The 19,264-nt window shown below is 35.4% G+C and overlaps 2 protein-coding genes across 4 annotated transcripts; one reads left to right on the top strand and one right to left on the bottom strand.

The window, feature by feature from the left end:
- Nucleotides 1-7,609: 7,609 nt before the first annotated feature.
- On the top strand, nucleotides 7,610-10,954 carry LOC108225163 (uncharacterized). The gene is made up of 3 exons (XM_017399981.2): nucleotides 7,610-7,807; nucleotides 9,347-9,649; nucleotides 10,656-10,954. The coding sequence occupies exons 1-3, from the start codon at nucleotides 7,701-7,703 to the stop codon at nucleotides 10,723-10,725; spliced, it is 480 nt and encodes a 159-aa protein (XP_017255470.1). The 5' UTR covers nucleotides 7,610-7,700; the 3' UTR covers nucleotides 10,726-10,954.
- A 1,137-nt stretch (nucleotides 10,955-12,091) lies between these two features.
- On the bottom strand, nucleotides 12,092-18,672 carry LOC108227285 (calcium-transporting ATPase 4, plasma membrane-type). Of its 3 annotated transcripts, none has more exons than XM_017402348.2 (7): nucleotides 18,303-18,672; nucleotides 15,675-15,729; nucleotides 13,629-15,577; nucleotides 13,396-13,554; nucleotides 13,140-13,311; nucleotides 12,744-13,042; nucleotides 12,092-12,604 (listed from the first exon to the last, which is right to left on the bottom strand). In XM_017402348.2, exons 1-7 carry the CDS (start codon nucleotides 18,486-18,488, stop codon nucleotides 12,299-12,301), a joined length of 3,126 nt encoding a protein of 1,041 aa, XP_017257837.1. In that variant the 5' UTR covers nucleotides 18,489-18,672; the 3' UTR covers nucleotides 12,092-12,298. The 3 variants fall into 3 exon arrangements, with proteins under 3 accessions (XP_017257837.1, XP_017257838.1, XP_017257839.1); XM_017402349.2 differs by lacking the exon at nucleotides 18,303-18,672 and adding an exon at nucleotides 16,039-16,167; XM_017402350.2 differs by lacking the exon at nucleotides 18,303-18,672 and adding an exon at nucleotides 16,045-16,167.
- Between the last annotated feature and the right edge of the window lie 592 nt (nucleotides 18,673-19,264).

Genomic DNA, 19,264 nt, shown 5'->3' with positions numbered 1-19,264 from the left:
TTTTTACACACATCTTCTTGTTTTGTTGTAAAAATTAAGTCATTATCTCAGCTACACTGTGGAAATTACACATGTATAATTCTTGGACATAGTTCATTCATCGTAGCTATGGGAACAAAATTACATCTAGCTTTAGCACAGAGCGAAATGTCAAAACTATGCACATACGTCGTGTTTCCAGTAAGCTGATGTTGGAAAATCAGTCTCATGTTCTCTAATCCTTTCTGGGAGTAGATGGTTTACACAGAATATGTTCACAAACTTTCACTTTTAACATTCTTTCCTTCTTGCGGGGAGTGCTTAAGTCTCATATAATTGCCCCAAAAACTCTTAGCAAAAAGATAGAAGCAACTTGGTAATAAAACACACTGAAGCCACTAATACATGTTCTCGGTCAATTAACTTTAATACTTGATGCATGTCCATGAAGCATTATGTGTTAAATAAACCTAAAAATTAATAAATTAAATCAGTAATCACGTTGGGCGTTTACGAATAGCTAGCCAGCTATTATGCTAGTCGAAACTTAGTTTGAAACCTATAAAAGCAACACTAAGCCTCCTCCGTTTTCTTAACTTTTCATCGTTGACCAAGATAATAAGCCTGTAATTTAGAAAGTAGTTTCAGGTACAAAATGGCATTTCTGAAGCTTGCAAGTTTCTTACTGTGTCTTCTTTTGGTTTTCCATGCTTTGAGGGACTCTTCCGCGCATGATGATTTAGGTAAAGCTTTCATCTTCCTTGTACCTAAATACGGACACTAAGTCACTGAGACCATCTCCAATCATAATTTTATAAATAAAGCAACTTCATCTTCATTTTCACCTTTTTCACTTTATATCTTTATTCCATCTCCAACCATTACTTCATTTTATAAATAAAGCAATTTGTGCTTTATCTTCAAGTTCAACTTCATATATAGAGTAGGATAGTGCATGACTTTATATATAAAGATAGAGTAATGGATGATTGGAGATGGATTACTCTATTTATAAAGTTAAAAGGGAAGAAATATGAAGTTTAGAGTGATGGTTGGAGATGCCCTGAGTACTACGTATATGAACTTTACACACATGAAATAGCGATATCAATATTTGGATTTTGCTTGTTTCAGATAAGTATGCTTCACAAGAGTCTGCTGCAGTAGTACACCAGCATCAGGTAAACAATCAGGTTTAATTTGGTTAAACTTTACCACGCGTGAACAATAATTTGCCTAGAATGCTGAGTGTTTTATATTGTAGCAGTTAAGTTTGATACTTATTGTTATCTGAAACTTTTGAAAAGGTTCAAAACAAAGATTTGGAGACAACTGAACAGGAGGTGATGAACCTATTGAGCGCGGATTATTATCCCCCAAGGACACCAACTAGCCAGAAGCACCAAAAATAGGTGATTGTAAAATCTTATCAATGCCCCAGTACTGGCATTTCTTAATTTTTATGATCCATGGATCAATGTACTATCTCATTTACTTCCTTCACAAAGAGTCGAAGCAGAAATAAAAAGGTCAGGGGCGCGATCTAGATTTTTATTCACAGGAAACCTCTCCTGTCACCTTTGGTGAATTTACCTGACAAGTAATCTGAACTAACTTAATTCACATATTGATCCAAGAACTTAGAACCATCATGTTAATACATCAACAACTTAAAGAAATTTCCAAAGAATACATGTCTAACTATTGAAAACTTAGCTTCGGTAGCATTAAATCCAACTAAGAAGTAGTTTTATCAGCATCGCAGCAAGGCAATCCCTGAGGAATTGCATCCTAATGTCACATTTTTGCCACATAATACATGACAGATTGCTTAAATTGTTTACTCCAATGTGTACTTAGTACAATAACAACAGAAATAAGTTATGACCAGGCTTAGCGAAGATTTGTGGAACAGTGTAAGAAATATAGAAAATTATATAGTGTGCTGGACTCGGGACAGCTCAACATTTTTCAGACCAATTGCAGAAAACTTCATTTCTGTTGAGGGTTGAATATCCTATTTTGGTGAGTGGTGTAGCATATCATATATTTGTTCACAGATCCAAGGTCAAACTAGGAAACCTTATTACTGTTGAGGGTTGAATATATTATTTTGGTGAGTGTTGTAGCATATTATATATTTGTTCACAGATCCAAGGTCAAACTAGGAAACCTTATTACCTTACCAAAAAAAAAAAAAAAACTAGCAATCCTTGTTTAGTCAGACCAAACAGATAGATTAAGACACTGCAATATATACCTTCTGATCAATTCATCTATCCAATTTAACCAGAGAAGGGGTGAGTGATGGTGGTGAAACTATCCACTGGTATACAAACACAAAATGTAGACAGTGTTGAAATAAGATTATAAAAATGGGAAGTCATTTTTTTTAAGGTTATTAAACCATAAGATCCTAGTACAGAAGGCCAAATAGATAACATGAAAGCAGTCGCAAAACACAAACTACATACCCAGCCATGCCATTATGGCAGCTACCACCATCAAAATTTACATATAGCGCCGCACTAAATACACCTGAAACATCCACACGCACACGCACCCCTAACTCAACTTTCCACCATGCCCTAATTAGGAATTTTGAAAAAATCTCAAATATTTGTGATGCACATACTAGAAAATTTTCTAAAGCATGACCAAATGAAAGCAGACTACACATAGTGCAAACAGTGTAGCATACAAGTATTGAATTCAACAATGTTCAACTAGGAATTTTGCATATAATTTCAGATTCCAGAAAGCAACTACATGTCATTGCGTATATCCATAAACAGAGCACACGAGCAACTTCAATACATAATAGGATAGTAACAATCAGGGGCGGATCTAGAAATATTTTCTTAGGAGGGCACCGAGCAAATTTTCTAAAAACACCTATATATTTTCAGGTTTAGAATGGTGAAAAAATCGTATTTTACAAATCACCGCGGAAAAACTTAACAAAATAGTACATAGACTAATTCATCGAAACTAAGCACTAACAAAAAGTGAATGAAACTTCTTGTTTCTACAAGTCCCTATAGCCTTTCCTTTTGATTTCGACTTGCACCTTTGTTGGTCTACCAAGAGTTTCTGGAAATCAATAAATTAAATCTTCTTTTCTTGCTTAGCCTCATTGAATCGGTAATAAGACTGGTGCAGCTTTTGACCGTGTCATCCATTCTCGAATCAAAATCCACATTCAATTTGTCATCTCCCACAACAACTTGACTTAATCTTCTCTACTTCGGTGGCTGCGGAGGGTGCATAGCTTCAATATCATCGATTTTTTTCTTATTATCTCGTCTGTTTCGGACAAGAAAAGCTCTCATATCTGGTTTCTGCACTTCAGTTGCTCCACTACTTTCAACACATTCCTCAACTCCTTCCCCTTTCCATTATTTCCATAATGACGATCACAATGAGTCTTCATTCTATAAACCCCGGCTCCGACAGGCTTCTTAGCCACAACGCAAGCATTCGAAAACGCAATCATTCGAAAACTTGGAGCCGCTGATCATGAAGCAGAGGCAGATCCTGATACCTCATAACCTGATAAGGGCAAGAGGTGTCAGCGACCCTTAAATTACACATACCTAAGGCGATTAACCCCGGCACAAGCGACCCTTAAATTACACATACCTAAGGCGATTAACCCCGGCACATAGACTATCCAAATCTGTTAAACGTCCGCTGGAAGGGGTGAGCGAGCACTGTAAAATAGTGGAAAGAGAGAATATACGGCCGACTACATTCAAAAATATGTTACAGGTCGTGAAAACGGTAAAAAGTTACATAATATGAATATTAAAATTTTCTTTTCTATGTTATCATATTGGTATTCACAATTCCAATTAAGGTGGACATGACTTATTTATGTTGTGCAACGGTAAAAAATTACATAATATGAATTATATTTTTTTTTATGTTCATTCTGATTAATTATCGTTACAAAATATTATATACGACCTCCCTTACTTTCGGAGACGGATTTTCATCAAGAGCATCATCCAACCTAGTATCGAAATTGAAAGCAAAATCATCAAAAAAAGGACATGCAAGCCATTCTTACAAAAACTCATCTTATCTTTTTTTTTCTCCGCTCTAATTTCTTTCTCTTCACTATAATGCGTTTCGTAACTCACAAGATTTATAATTTACGATTTAATAGATTAATGAGCACCGAATATATATAAGGGTTAAGCAAGTAAATATACCGTTAATCTATACAAAGTTACTGTTCGAGGTAATTACTATTACAGCAACATGGAAGCAGTTATATAAAATATTTAACAAACTAATGCCAAGCCTAAAATTAACGAAACAAAACACGAACGTATATAGCATGCATGTTGGTAAATGAAATAACAAAGATAGAACAGAAGACATACGTGTCACCATAGTTATCACTATGTACAGAACAAAAGAATAAATCAGCTGAGTCGTCAGGCCTTGCTAGAGGTCCAGACTGTTCTTGAAGAGATAATAGCCCCCACTTACACTATGTTGGGACACTTGCAATTTTCCTTCCAAGATAAAACAGCTCCGAGCTTGGTGTTCACAGCAGCAACAGCAAACTCAACTTCGACTGGTACCTCAGTAGCCGGTGAAAACAAACTGACTATATAATATTGTGGGTTGACAGTGAGTTTTTAGAGAACTGTGTTTTTCTTTCTGCGTTCAGTGTACAAGACTGCTGTCCAGGCACATTAACACTCAGAGAATTTTAATTAACAGAGAATCAAAACGTATGAATAATAATCATGACAGTCAACATAACGTCTAACTTATCATTAATATAAAATCGTAACTGTTATCTAACTTATCATTAATATAAAATCGTTACTGTCCAGATTCAATAAATCTGTCCGACAGTACATACTGAGTCCTGTCATATGACAGCAAGTTCCACTTTCTAGTAATTGTCACGTGACAGCAACTTTGAAACATACTGTCATACTCACGTAAAGAGAATAAAATTCCTCGCTAGGTCGCCTCGCGTACGCCGAGACATTCGCCCAAATCGCCCTTCGACCCATTCTCGGTCCAGTGCATGGCGAGGCGGCGGTGGCGCGCCCGTACGTGCGTAAAGCACATAGCAACACCTTGCACCATTTCACATCTTGATAGTTGTACACTACCTTTGTGTGAAATACTACATAAAAGCTAAAGCCACTAACCTACGTTATTCGCTTCTATGTGGGTCAAATTAGAGCTGTTCACGAACCGAGCCGAGCCGAGTTTTGACCGAACCGAGCCGAGCTTTAATTTTTTTTCTGACGAGCCGAGCCGAGCCGAGCTTTTTAATCGAACAAAAATTGTGTTCAAGCTCGGCTCGTTAACTAACGAGCCGAACACGAGCTTGTTCGCGAACAAATACGAGCCGAGCCGAGCCGAGTCGAGTCGAGCCGAGCCAGAAAAAAAATAAGGACAAACCGCTAGTTGACTCTTAAAATAGCTAACCTAATAATTTCAATTTTTTTGAAACTTTGTTTATATCACTAAAATGTATATATGTTAACATCCATACAGTTGGATCGGTAAAAAATATTTTTTAAAATATTGAAACACTAAATTAGGATTAAACACTAGTTAGCGGTACTAGTCAAACTTCTACTTGCATGTTAAAAACCAAATAAAATTATTATTTCCTAAAATTTTGTTTACATTACTAATATATATATATATTATGTTGAATTCTGAGTCCAATAACATATATAAATTATAAAAAAACCCCGAAAATATTACATTTTTTCGAGCTTTAACGAGCCGAACTCGAGCCGAACGAGCTCGAGCCGAGCTCGAGCCGAGCTCGAGCCGAACATACTAAAAGCTCGGCTCGAGCTCGTTTACTTAACGAACAATTTTTTGTGTTCGAGCTCGAGCTCGTTAACTTAACGAGCCGAGCCGAACGAGCTCTTAACGAGCCGAGCTCGAGCTTGTTCGCGAACAGCTCGGTTCGTTAAACAGCCCTAGGTCAAATAACTCATTCTCAAGTTTAGGGGTGGCAAAATCCGACACGACCCGAAACCCGACACGAACCCGACTCGAAAAAATACGAATTAGGGTCGGGGTTTTTACATTTCGGGTCGGGTTCGGGTCAGGTAATTTTTTACCCGAAAAACTCGGGTCGGGTTCGGGTTGACTCAGTGTACCCGAACCCGACCCGAAATATATATATATATAAATATATTATATTAATTATATGTATTTATATTTTAAATTACATATATTTATGATATATTTATATAATATTAAGAATATTTTTGTCACATATAATCTTATTAAATTATTATTTATATATTTTCAATATATTATAATTAAATATAATTAAAATAATTATTTTTTTAATAAATTTCGGGTCAAAACGGGTCATTTTCGGGTCAATCGGGTACTGAACAGGTCGGGTTCGGGTTGAGATTTTAGACCCATTTCGGGTTCGGGTTGACCCAAAAACTGGACCAGGTAAGACAACCCGACACGAACCCGACCCATTACCCGAAATTGCCACCCCTACTCAAGTTCAAGCTCTTTCAAACTATTAACTTCAACTTTATTTCTCTATGGGTTTCATTAAGAAAAATTATTAAACCCAAACATGAAAGTTTAAGTTCTCATATCAAGGAACAACTTCCAATCATTAGAATTCGGGATTAACATCAAGAATGTAATAAATTATATCTTTATATAACTCCATTTTTCTAACCGTAACTGTATTGTTAGCCTAGTTATTTGATTTTATTTAGGAAAATGTGTAATTATATCATTGGATTTGAAGTGTTTGTGTACATGAGTATGACTTACAAATATAATGAAATGATTTTGCAAACTAAAATTCAAATCTAAAAAAGTAAAAAATTTGTTATGTCTGTTAGTATCTAGACCTTCACGCCTCTTTAATTTTCAAATGATATTTTGCTATAATTAAAATATTTTGAAATATTAGCTGAAATACGTTTACTAATTGTTTAAATTTATTTTAATTTAAAACAAATTATTTGATTATAATTTATATTAATAATAAAATCAATTTAATATCAAAATATAATATTATAAATAACCTTACCATAAACGGATTATAAGTTAGTCGGTATGTAAAAACAGAAATATGGCTTCGATATAAATTTATTTTTATACACACGAAATAAGAATATCCTCTACATACTATTCACGAATTCCCAATTTTTGTGCTGTGAGGAAGAATTCGCAGGTTTAGTAGTTGTAAACAGTGTTGCAGAAATCGGGAATCGGACCTAATCGGTTGAGCTACCGATTCAAGGATTAATCAGAAATCGGGGATTAATCGGAAGGATTAATCGGAGTTAAAATCGGGTTTATTTTAATATTAAAATATTATTTAATATTTAATTATTATTATATTAGCTATTTAGTAACTAATATATTTACTATATTCATAAACTCCATAATTATTCATATTTAAAGTAGTATAGTATTTTAATTTTAATAATTTATCACATATACTTCGATTATGAAATATATATAAGGATTAATCGGATTTCAAAAATCGGATCGGTGACCGACCTTGCAGAGGATTAATCGGGGATTTATCGGTTAAATCGGGGATTTTTAGAACACTGGTTGTAAATTGTAATAGACCCATCTGGGAAAAGTTAAAAAGAGAGAAAATATTAACGAAGTTAAAAAACTTATCGAAACACATACAACAGATTAGAGAGCCGAAGGAGATTTTGCAGAGAGAGATGTCGCTGGTGGATTACGCGTCTTCTTCAGATGAAGAAAACGAAGAAAAACAACGAGTCAATCCGCCCCCAACTCAAAACAAGCCAACTCGCCCTCCTCCAACTCAGTATCTTTCTTTTCCCCCTTTTAATTATTCCTTTTTAATATATTTTTTTTGTTTTGTTTTTTTATTTCTTTCGGTTTTTTATATTGTTTCTGCCTCTGATAATTGATAAATGAGTTCATATTATAGCTCATGTTTTTAGGAAATTATACTAGGATTTTAGACATCAGACTTGAGACCGCATTGTGCTTAAACGAACTAAGCTCGAGTTTTATTAACGTGTTAAATCTCAAAGTGCTCACTGAAGTGAAGGGCTGGTATCAAATTACTCATCAAACTTAACGGGGTATCACTTGAATCATTAAAGTCAAAGTAAATATCAAACAGGTACCTCATGTATGTGCTTAAGAACTAAAAATTATATCTACAGAGTTCTATACATTTTTCTTTAATGCAACTACAACCGGAAAGCTATGAACTATAGTATTTTGGATAATACAATGACATTTTTTAAATTTTATCTACTATTTAATTTTATTTTTTTAGTTATTTTTTATTTAAATGAAAACATGTAGTAGATCAAATTTTAAAAATCTCACTATATTATCCAAAATACTAGAATTTATAACTTTTCATTTGGTTGTGGTACCATTCAAGAAAAATGTATAAAAATCCATACATATAATTTTTAGTTCTCGAGCACATATATGAGGTACATGTTTGATATTTACTTTGACTTTAGTGATTCAAGTGATACCCTGTTAAATTTGATGACTAATTTGATACCAGCCCTTCACTTCAGTGAGCAGTTTGAGATTTAAGCCTTTTATTAACTAGATTACGTTTCTAAGTGAACAAATTATTCATTGGATCGTTTGAGTTAGTCTAAAAAAAAATCAGTGTGAAGTTACTCGTAAGTTTAATTATGTGTTTGGATTAAAAAAAAATTATTTACAACTTATCGGATATAAAAATTATTAATATAATAAAAGTTTATTATAAATTACCATTCAAGTGTTCTTTACATTTTGTGAAGTCAAAGTTTCGAACTCTAAAAGAAGTTATATTTTTTTAATTTTCTCACAATTTGGCTTACAAGAGTGGCTTATAACTTTTTTACACAAATGATAAAAATAAGTTGATTGATGACTCTGATTGAAAGCGAGAAGCCAGCAAAAGAAGCTTTGGGCACTATGTTTGTTTGTATATGAGGGGAGCCGAGTCGCTTTGGGACTTGTTAGATAAGTGCAAGCTTAAGCCTTAGTATTCACTAACTAAATAAACTTTCTTAGCTCTCATATAGGTTGTTAATAATAAAGGTTAAGCTGAGTCTGATCAAATTAGCTCAAGTTTGTTTGCGTTTTGTCTAGAGTTCTGATTTTGTATTTCAGTCACTTTGGATCGCTTGTTTTTCAGTATTTCATGAAGAACTTGATACTAATAAATATTGTTTTTATAGTGATGTTCATATGGCTACTTGATGCGTGTGGTTGATGTGCTTTTTAGCATTTTCTTCACTGCCCGTCTATGTGTACTAGTGACCTTAGCCGACACATTGTTGTAGAACATTCTTTTGTGTTAATTCTCCATTTATATCTGCAGAAGAACGGGTCCCTCAGTAAGTCAGCAAGCAGAAACTTCTTCTGGACAAGGAGGAAGTTCTTTACCGAAACTACCTAGTGCTTCACTTGTCTTGAATTCCCCTCTCACATTACCCGGCAGAATGAATAGTGACCACTCTTCTAAAGTTGAAGCAGCTAGGGCTGAAAATGCAGCACGCAAGCGAGAGTCGAACTTATCTTCCACGGACCGTCTTAGTAAAGTTCCGAAAGGAAATTTGATCCATTCAAGGAATCGTCCAGATACGGCTAGTGGTCTTTTACGTCCACCTCAACTTGGTGGGAGGTAAGAGATATTGATGTTTATAATGTTAATGTTCTGCCCTCAAAATATAATTTGGTATCACATTGTATCATGTTTAAGTAGTACTTCAATTATGTGATGTGCTAAATGTGCTGCTGGTGTAGATGATTAGAAATTTGAATTATTCCTGCGGTCATCAGATTATTTATAGTTCTTACTAGTGTTGTCAAAGGCCCAATTAGTCTTGAGGAGAGGCTACCTAAAAGGGGCGATTGCCCTGACATCACGAGTTTCTTAAAGAAATTTTGTTTTGTCCATCTCTAAAAATAGGTAGAATATGATGGCAAAAACATAAAATTCTAGAGTAATGCATATCAAGTGAAGCTACATCTATCTGTTGGGGAAAACTCAAGAATTAAGACTCGCTGCTTTTGTTTCTCCTCGTTTCTTTTTCATTCTTTTTCGATTTCATACTTTTTTATAGTTCTTTTCTTTTGTTGATTTTTTTTTTTCTAGGCATGAAATATTGAAATGTCTTGCCATCATTTTTCTCAATCCTATCGTACTGTTGCCATGTCAGATGCTTTTTGTGGTAGATATCTTGTTACATGTTACATATTTCTTACATAATATATGTATATTATATGGTGTAAGTTGTAACCCTAAATGTGCATAGTCAACTAGGCGACCGCCTCTCCTGCCTCTCGATTAATTGATAGATGGCATTTGCCTTTTGCCTCAGATAACACTAGTTCTGACTCTTTCATTTCTGCATGCAATTGTATAAGAGGAACAAAGTAAGTTTTGTAGTAAACAGTAAATCCTGGAGGAAAGTTAAGTTCGATGAATTAAACTTCAGAAATATAGAGGAAAGTATCCCCTTGTGATGCTTCCAGAAGCATATGGTATAACCGCTTCTGCGTAGTTAAAATGGCACTAAAAATTTATGCCATCGAGAATTGACTCTTTTTTTGTTATTTACTATTTCAGCTTTTGCTTAGCTTAAGTTGGTTTTACTTTTAAATTTTTAAATTTTGTTTTTTGGCAGGAGCAACGTTGTTACAGAAGATATAAGCAAGCTATTTGTAAAAAAACCTTCGGATCCCAAGTCTAACTAGATCCTCACAGTGATAGTTTCCTTATCTGCCGGGCACTTGCAATATGGCAGGCGATGGAATAGCTGAATTTTAAGGTGTACCAAAAGGGTTTTTAATTAAATGACCACTTGTTCTTTGTATAACTAGAGCCGCATTTAGTCATTTCTCCCTGTGTTCCATGGAGATTTTGAGGACAATGTATCTAGCCTAAATTTTCGTATTATATACAATTATTCGTAAATTGTGTTCAGATATCGTTTCTCCTTCATTTCCCTGTTATTAATCTATCTGCACATCTGAACTATGTCAACGAACAGTGTTGTTTTTATGAAAGAGGGAGGTTCAGGATCAGATTCTGATACGATTAAGGGTCGTTTGACTTAACTTAAAAAAGTGCTTATTACTTATAAGTGAGAAGTTTTTATAATTGAAAGTAAATTTTAACTTGAATGTTTGGATAAATTTTATGGTATTTTAGAGGATATAAAAATTATTAGTATAATAATAAAATAGAGTTAATTACACTTTGTAATCCCTAGGTTTGCTCCAAACGTAGTTTAGTACCTGAACTTTAAAACGTGTCAATATGCACCATATACTTACCATTCTCGTGCAAGTTGTAACCCCTAGTCATTATTCCGTCGAAATATGCTGTTAATTTTAACTGTTTGAGTGGTAACAGTGTTTGAGTGGTAACAGTGTGTATATAGTTTCTACAGCTACTTTACCCCTTGTGACCCCTCAGAACACACACAACGATGCAAAAAAATTTAGAATAATTTTTAAAATATGTGTCTAGATTTAAAAAAAATTTACATAAACGATGTAACTTGTTTTAAAATTTTAAAATAAATACAAGAACAAAGAACTCAAAGATTACAAGACCTGTAAAGCATTTATAACATTAACGCATGAGAGATACTCAGTAATATCACTGATTGGGGGCTGTTCATGTTAGAGATGTTGCAAGGAGACAATTACAACTCTCCGAAACTCATGCCGCTGGTAGATACCTTTGCACCAATGCCATATATCAGTACCACACCATTCTGCTGACAAAGTTTCCAAGCTCTATCCTCAGTTTCTGGTTAACAGGTCTCTGTCTAATACTTTGCATCAGTTTTTATTGAGTATTCATATGAAACAGATCACAAAATCAGAAGCAGAGGCCTTGCCTTCACTTTTTGCACCTCAATGCAGATGTTTTATCTATTTTGTCAGCTCCTCCGGAAAGAAAGAATCTTTGAAAATTTTGCAATATTCATAAATTTGTGAATTAATTTTATTTGTTCTTTTTAGTACGTGTTTGTTCAAGTTTGATCGCTTGTTCAGAGACAGCCAGTCATTTCAGTCGAATACTAGAGGTAAATTGAATAAGAACATAGAATGCCTGACTAGCCCTTGCTTGATATTCGAAGTTAGCTACTGAAATAATGAATCATCCATGATGAAATCGTAGGGAAATCCTATATAAGTCTCTAGTGTAGCTGCGCTGAATAAATTTTGTGAAATTGTTGAAACTTTCAGCATATATATCATTCTTGTAAATGAAATGCCTGCAAAAATGTTTGAGGTTATTAGCAATTTCTGTATTTCATGCAAGATCAGGACCGCTTGGCAGTTGTTCATAGCCATCATGTTGCTGGGGATGCTTGTGGGATGAAACAGGGATTAATTTGAGAAGAGCTCCGATAGGTAAGCTTATTGCTCCCATCGCGACACTGGCTATCCATAATTCTTTACTCAGTGCCACAGTTTCTGCAAATGTGCCTAAGAATTCCACGATGATTACTTGAAATGTCACTGTGGACACCATTACCATCATGAACACCCAACTGTCAAACATCCCTCGAAATATATTTATCTTCTCCATGTCCCTGCTGTTGATTTCATTAAAAACCTAGCAAATTGCGTGAAATATTGAGTGTGAGATTGCAATTATTTAGCCGTATTTTGCTCTTAATTAAAACTTTTACCAACTGAGAATTTACGCTCCCTAGTGTACAATTAAATAGGTCAATGAGCTATATGAGATGTACCTGGCAAAACACGAAAGTGTTGAATATCAGTGTGTTGAGAACAGAGACAGAATCAGAGCCATGGAGGTGAAAGAGGTTCTTCCCGCTAAACTGAAGAATGCCAAGAACAATAAGCTGGTAAATGCTTTGGCCAATGATGTTCCTCCACATAATGTGAGTTATGAAGTTCGTATTCCTGCTAACAGGGGGCCTCTGCATCAGCTCGTCAGTTGGAGGTTCTGTGGCAAGTGCTAAGGCACCAAGAGTGTCCATAATCATGTTTACCCAAAGTAACTGCACAGCCGTGAGAGGAGCTGATCCTGAACATGGATCATATCGATTATGATTAGTTGGACATCTGTTGGACTACTAGAAGACATTTAGAGTTGAAAAAAGTTGGAGCTTAGAGAACGGAACCTGATACACAAGCTGAAACAAAATTGGTCATGAGGGCGACAACATTGACAGTTAACTGGAACTGTACAAATTTCTGAATGTTGATGTAAACTGATCTGCCCCATTTGGCCACTGTCACTATAGTCTTGAAATTATCATCCATGACCACTATATCGGAATTTTCTTTTGCCACCTGTTTATAAGCAGTAAAGCATTGAAACGATGCTGATTCAGATAAACATACTGGAAGTCACTTGATCTTTTGAGAAGGACAAACCTCTGTTCCTGCAATGCCCATAGCCAATCCAATATCCGCCTCGTGTAAAGCAGGAGCATCGTTCGTGCCATCACCAGTCACTGCCACAACTTCCTGGAATTCATTTCTCAACAATTTCACTAACTTGTGTTTGTCCAGTGGCAATGATCGCGCCATTACCTATATTTGCAGCAAAATTTTGTTATTGACAAGGTAAAAAGAGTTGATCATTGAATTCTAACTTGTTTCTGAACCTGTAGTTTAGGTATAATGTCCTCCAACTCCTGGACACTTTTATCCCGAAAGTTTGGTCCTTCAATAGCCACACCATCATCTGTCAAAATACCGCATTCTCTAGCAATGGCCTTAGCAGTATGAATATTATCACCAGTTACCATCCGAACCTTGATTCCAGCACGTAAGCAAGTTCTTACAGCTTCCCTTACCCCTGGGCGAACCGGATCTTTAATTCCAACTACTGCAATAAGTGTATAGTTACTTTCTGGAATATGATCCTCATTAGACCTTGAAGTTCTCATGTCCTGGAAAGCCAAACAAAGAGTTCTGAGAGCCTCAGAAGCAAAACCGTTGATCACATCTGTTATGTTCTTACGCTGTTCTTCAGATAAATGCTCCGATTCACCATCTTTGTTAACAATTTTATCACACATTCCCAGAATTATTTCTGATGCCCCTTTACAAAATGCTCTATGCCCACCGCCTGGAAGAGCAACAACCACTGACATCTTTTTCTTGACAGAATTGAAAGGCTCAACTTTCACAATATTGAGCTTTTGGCACTGTGACATATAATCACCTCGAAAAAGCAATGCAAATTCTAACAGAGCTGATTCTGTTGGAGACCCCATGATATTTATCTTACCATTTTTATCTTTCACAACCTCTGAATTAGTATTGTGAAATATAGAATGCAGAAGGGTACTTAATAAGTTCTCAGATATCGAATTCTTCAATGCACTTCCAGTATTGTCTCCACCACCTATCCCCTTAGCTTCATTGCATATCCAAATTTTTGTAACCTCCATATGGTTCGTAGTCAAGGTTCCAGTTTTATCGGTACAAATGCAGCTAGCAGAACCCATTGTCTCACACGCAGAAAGATGCCTAACCAGCGCCTTGTCATTCATCAACTTCTGCATTGCAAAGGCCAAACTTAGTGTCACTGCTAGTGGTAAACCTTCTGGAACTGCTACTACAAGTATTGTCACCGCGATTGCAAAGAAATTCAACAGAGTCAAAGCATCAGACACAGACCATCTGGATATCTCATTATCAAGCGCCTTGACGACAATAAATCTTGTGGTCATGACCAAAAATGTCAGAACAGCAAAAGCCAGCCCAATTTTCCCAATAATGGTGGCAACACCATTGAGTTTCACTTGCAGAGGAGTCTCATCGTCTCCGCCATCACTTAAAGTCACCATCAATCTTCCCCACTCAGTTCTCATACCAACCGCTGTCACCAGCATTTTCCCAGAACCATCTTGTACTTTAGTCCCTGACAAAAGAAAAGGCTTTTTCTCGTCCACATGAACAGGCTCACTCTCCCCTGATAAACTCGATTCATCAATTGTAAGACTATAACCAGATATAAAAAGCCCGTCTGCAGGAACTTGATCTCCAATAGACAAATGCACAATATCTCCAACTACTAGATCATAAATTGACACCTTTTGTCTGCTTGAATCCCTCGTCACCTGAATCATAATATTCTTTTTTTCCCTGTCTAAGTCCTTGAATTGTAATGACTGTTTGTAATCACTGGTTGCAGTAACCATTACAACCAAGAGTATACAAAGTATAATTCCAACTCCATCATACATACCTTGAGGCCACCCTTCCGTAGCAATACCAACACCAACAGAGATCACAGCACATACCATAAGAATTATAAGAGTCATATCTTGAAGTGCTTCCCATACAAACATCCAAAATGGTTTCATGGGCTTCTCTTTAACGCGATTATATCCATAAATTTCTTGTCTTTTTGGTACATTGCTTGAAACTACTCCTTCGTTGAGAGACACTTTCAGTTTTGATGCAAATCCCTTTATGCCTTGATGTGTATCCAAATTTTTGATATCGTGAGACTGGTTTATGCGTTCTAGCTCTTCTGGATCAATATCAAATCCAGCTTTTCTGACTTCATCAGAGGGCTTGTAATCCGGTTTAACGCTTACAGCTGCAGTTAACAAGGAGAATTTAAATAAGAAGATTATGTGCAGGTATTTTATCTGAATGAGTATGATTATGTGCAGGAATTTTAGTATTCAACATACCGTCAATGAATTGTAATGCTGCCTTTTGTACATACAGAGCTATTCTGACTTTTTCCTGAGAACAAGAAATGTTTTCAGCATGAATATTTGTACAAGACATTTACTAATAAACAGCATGAGAGAGATAGGGAGGGAGGGAGGGAGGTAGAGAGAGAGAGAGCGAGAGAGAGGGAGGGAGATGGAGAGAGAGAGAGAGAGGGAGGGAGGGAGAGGGAGAGGGAGAGGGAGAGAGAGAGAGAGAGAGAGAGGGAGAGGGAGAGGGAGAGGGAGGGAGGGAGGGAGGGAGGGAGAGAGAGAGAGAGAGAGAGAGAGAGGGAGGGAGGGAGGGAGGGAGGGAGGGAGGGAGAGTTGAACAAATACTGACTAGTACATTGTGACAAAGAACATCCATGAAAGCTATATGCAGAGCTACAAGAAAACTAATCAAGTTTTCGATGCTGATTAATGGGTGATCATAAATCTGACATTCTTTGTCAGGAGCAAAAGCATGCAAGTAAGAAGTAGGAAGCTGGGAATAAAGAAGATTTATTCATTGCAATATTGCATGAATTTCTAACTCTAGTACTCTCTCTTTCTCTGATCATGTAATTAATTTTATTTAAAAGATTAATAAACATTAAACAAAAGAAAATAGTGAAAACAAACAAAATTCACTTCATTGACTATTAGCATTAGTTTTCTTAATTACAATGGAGAAATTAATTGTAATTTATGGTCATATTTATAGACCTTTGACATATTTACATATTTCGTTGCGGTTTCAGTGTCGTAGAAGTAAATATAGGATTAAGAAACATGAATGTTGACTTGTGTAACTTATTTTCATACCCCGCTTTAGGTTGGTTGAATATTGTAAACTAATTATGTGTTTTCCTTATCAAAAATTAGCGGCAGGGATGGCGTAAATTAGAGACGGGAGGAAAAATCAGACTATATACGAGGCACATTGCATAAAACTATATTATATAAAATTTAATAAAGAACATATATCAATATGGTATGAATTTTTTATCTGAGGATATTTTCTCATACCTAAGCTACTCAAACTAGCTTTCTCGTTCTCTTAAACTAAAACTATTACTCCCTCCGTCCCAGTCATTTGTATACAAATGGCTGGGACACGGAGACCAAGAAATTGAGTAAGAAATGAGTAAAATTGGATGAAAAGTGGGTATAGTGGTGGGACCCATTTATATTTAATAATAAATTTGAGATAGTGGAGAAAAGTAGTGGGTGTAATAGTGTTTATATTATTATAGAATGGAGATAGTGGAAGAAAGTAGTTGGTGTAATGATGTTTTATATTATAAAAGTTTACTATTTTTGGAATGTATACAATTAATGGGACATCCCAAAAAGGAAATTGTATACAATTCATTGGGATGGAGGGAGTACAAAATTCGTCATTTTTATCAATAAAGATAACGAAGTTCACGATGATTAATTTTTAATTTACATTTGAAAGTCCGTATAAAAACATCTAAATGACGTGTATCATGTATTTTCCAGAAGTCAAGTCTCAACAACTTGACGTTGGACAATTGGGTCACTATCCGGCAGCCGTACCTTGTTCTGTCATAGCCCTGCTTAGATTTTTAAGGTTCTCCTACTCATGCAATTGCAATCAAAATTTGTCTCTTGCCACCACTTGCAAGTTGCGAACAATCGGAGATAACGATTTGGTGACGGCTTCAGAACAGCTAAAATTGTCATATCTTTGGGATTTAAATCGGTGAAAATTAGTCGAGTTCTTTACTACTCCTTCCGTCCCCACCCTTTGGAATTGCATATATCACAACGCACACTTTAATATTTGTATAAAATATACTCCCTCCGTCCCACCAAGTTCTTTACAGTTTCCTTTTTGGGATGTCCCATCCAATTCTTTACATTCCAAAACTTACCAAAAATAGTCAATGGGTCCCACCATTTCCCAACTTTTCCTCCCTTTTCACACTACTTTTACTCCCTTTTCACACCACTTTTACTCCACTATTTCTCTTTTATTCATTAAAAATTGACGGGTCCCACCACTCACCCACTTTTCTTCCTCTTTTCTACTACTTTATACATATTTCTTAACCTCCGTGCCCAAACCAAACGTAAAGAATTGGCTGGGACGGAGGGAGTAAAATATAATTTATAATTTTTTTAAAATTATTTTTCTGAATAAAAATTTATAAATCATAATATTATTTCATAAGAGCAATAAATTACGTGTTGAACTGTGAAAAAAACACGTATATAAATAAAAGAGATGGCAAGAGTAATATTTAGTAATAATAATATATAATTTTTTTACTATTTCTTTAAGCATTTATAAAATATAATCTAATTTTATTTTTAAATTTTATTTCTAAAAAAAAAATTAATATTATATTTTTAGTCGAAAAAAGAATTATAATCATAATATTCTATAATAATAAATATAAAGTCTCTCCTCCAAACTTATATGATTCACCGAACGAAGGGAGTCTCCCACTCTCCCTTATAATTTTTACGGGACTATGATTCATTTGGTATATGGGGAAAAAAAACAATTGTTGCACAAAAAATAAGCAAAGTTTGATGATCAAATTTGAACCTCTATAAACATGTTGATGAACACATATGCTCCATATTAATTACCTGTACACTCTGACGCTTCCGGCCGGCCTCGGCACGCTTAGCGAGATCGGCGACCATACGAAATCTCCGGCGAGGATTCTTGACCAGCCAAACCGCACTTCTCCATCTTTGTAAAGCCTCTTCCGACGGATTCTTGTGCTCTACATCGAAGTTTTTCCTCAAAAACTCCTCCATATATTCTTCCATCTTTTAAAAAAAGTAGGAATATTTTTGTTGGCGATAAAAATCGATCATGAGCTTTTAGAAACCCAACAGAAAGTGAGATTTTGGTGTGTGAGTTTTAGTGAGGATTCGGAATGTTTCAAACTTGCCATCCGGTACGGGCGGGAAGCTAGGTAAGGGATTTTATTCTTTATTTTATTTATTGAGAGATTTTGAGTGAGAAAACTGAACGTGTTTGTTTAAGCATAAACCGTACAAGAATTTTTTATTTTAAATTTTTCTTAAGAGAGATTTACTTCGAAAATACTCTTCTCTCTAGCCGTCTCTCTCTTTTCTCATTATTCCGACGGGTCTTCCATCGGTTTTCCGGTGAAAAACCCCAAATCCTTCCGTTTAATTACTTGTTTTTATTTTCTCAATAAAACTAACTCTTTAGGCAAAGTTATCTTAGATCTATATTATCGAAACTTTCGATTTTTGTTCTTATTCGTTTTCAGAGGGTTTTTTTGGATTTGTGAGTTGATCGATTATCTCCTATTAGGCCTGTAAATGGATCGGATATCCGATCTGATCCGATCCGTGGTTAAATAAATGGATATGGATCCTTATTAAATAATCTGATCTGCTAATAATCCGATCCAATAATAATCCGGTCCGATAAAGAATGGATATGGATATGGTCAAATCCGATCTGTTAACGACCCGATCCGATTCATGCTTAACTATATTATATATTTTATATTATATTTTTTTATAATATACTCCCTCCGTCCCACCCATTTCTTATCAAATGGGTTGGC

Source organism: Daucus carota, chromosome 6, assembly GCF_001625215.2.
Source record: "Daucus carota subsp. sativus chromosome 6, DH1 v3.0, whole genome shotgun sequence".
Lineage (NCBI taxonomy): Eukaryota > Viridiplantae > Streptophyta > Magnoliopsida > Apiales > Apiaceae > Daucus > Daucus carota.
The sequence above is the reverse complement of the archived record's forward strand: the minus strand, read 5'-3'. Positions and strand labels throughout refer to the sequence as shown.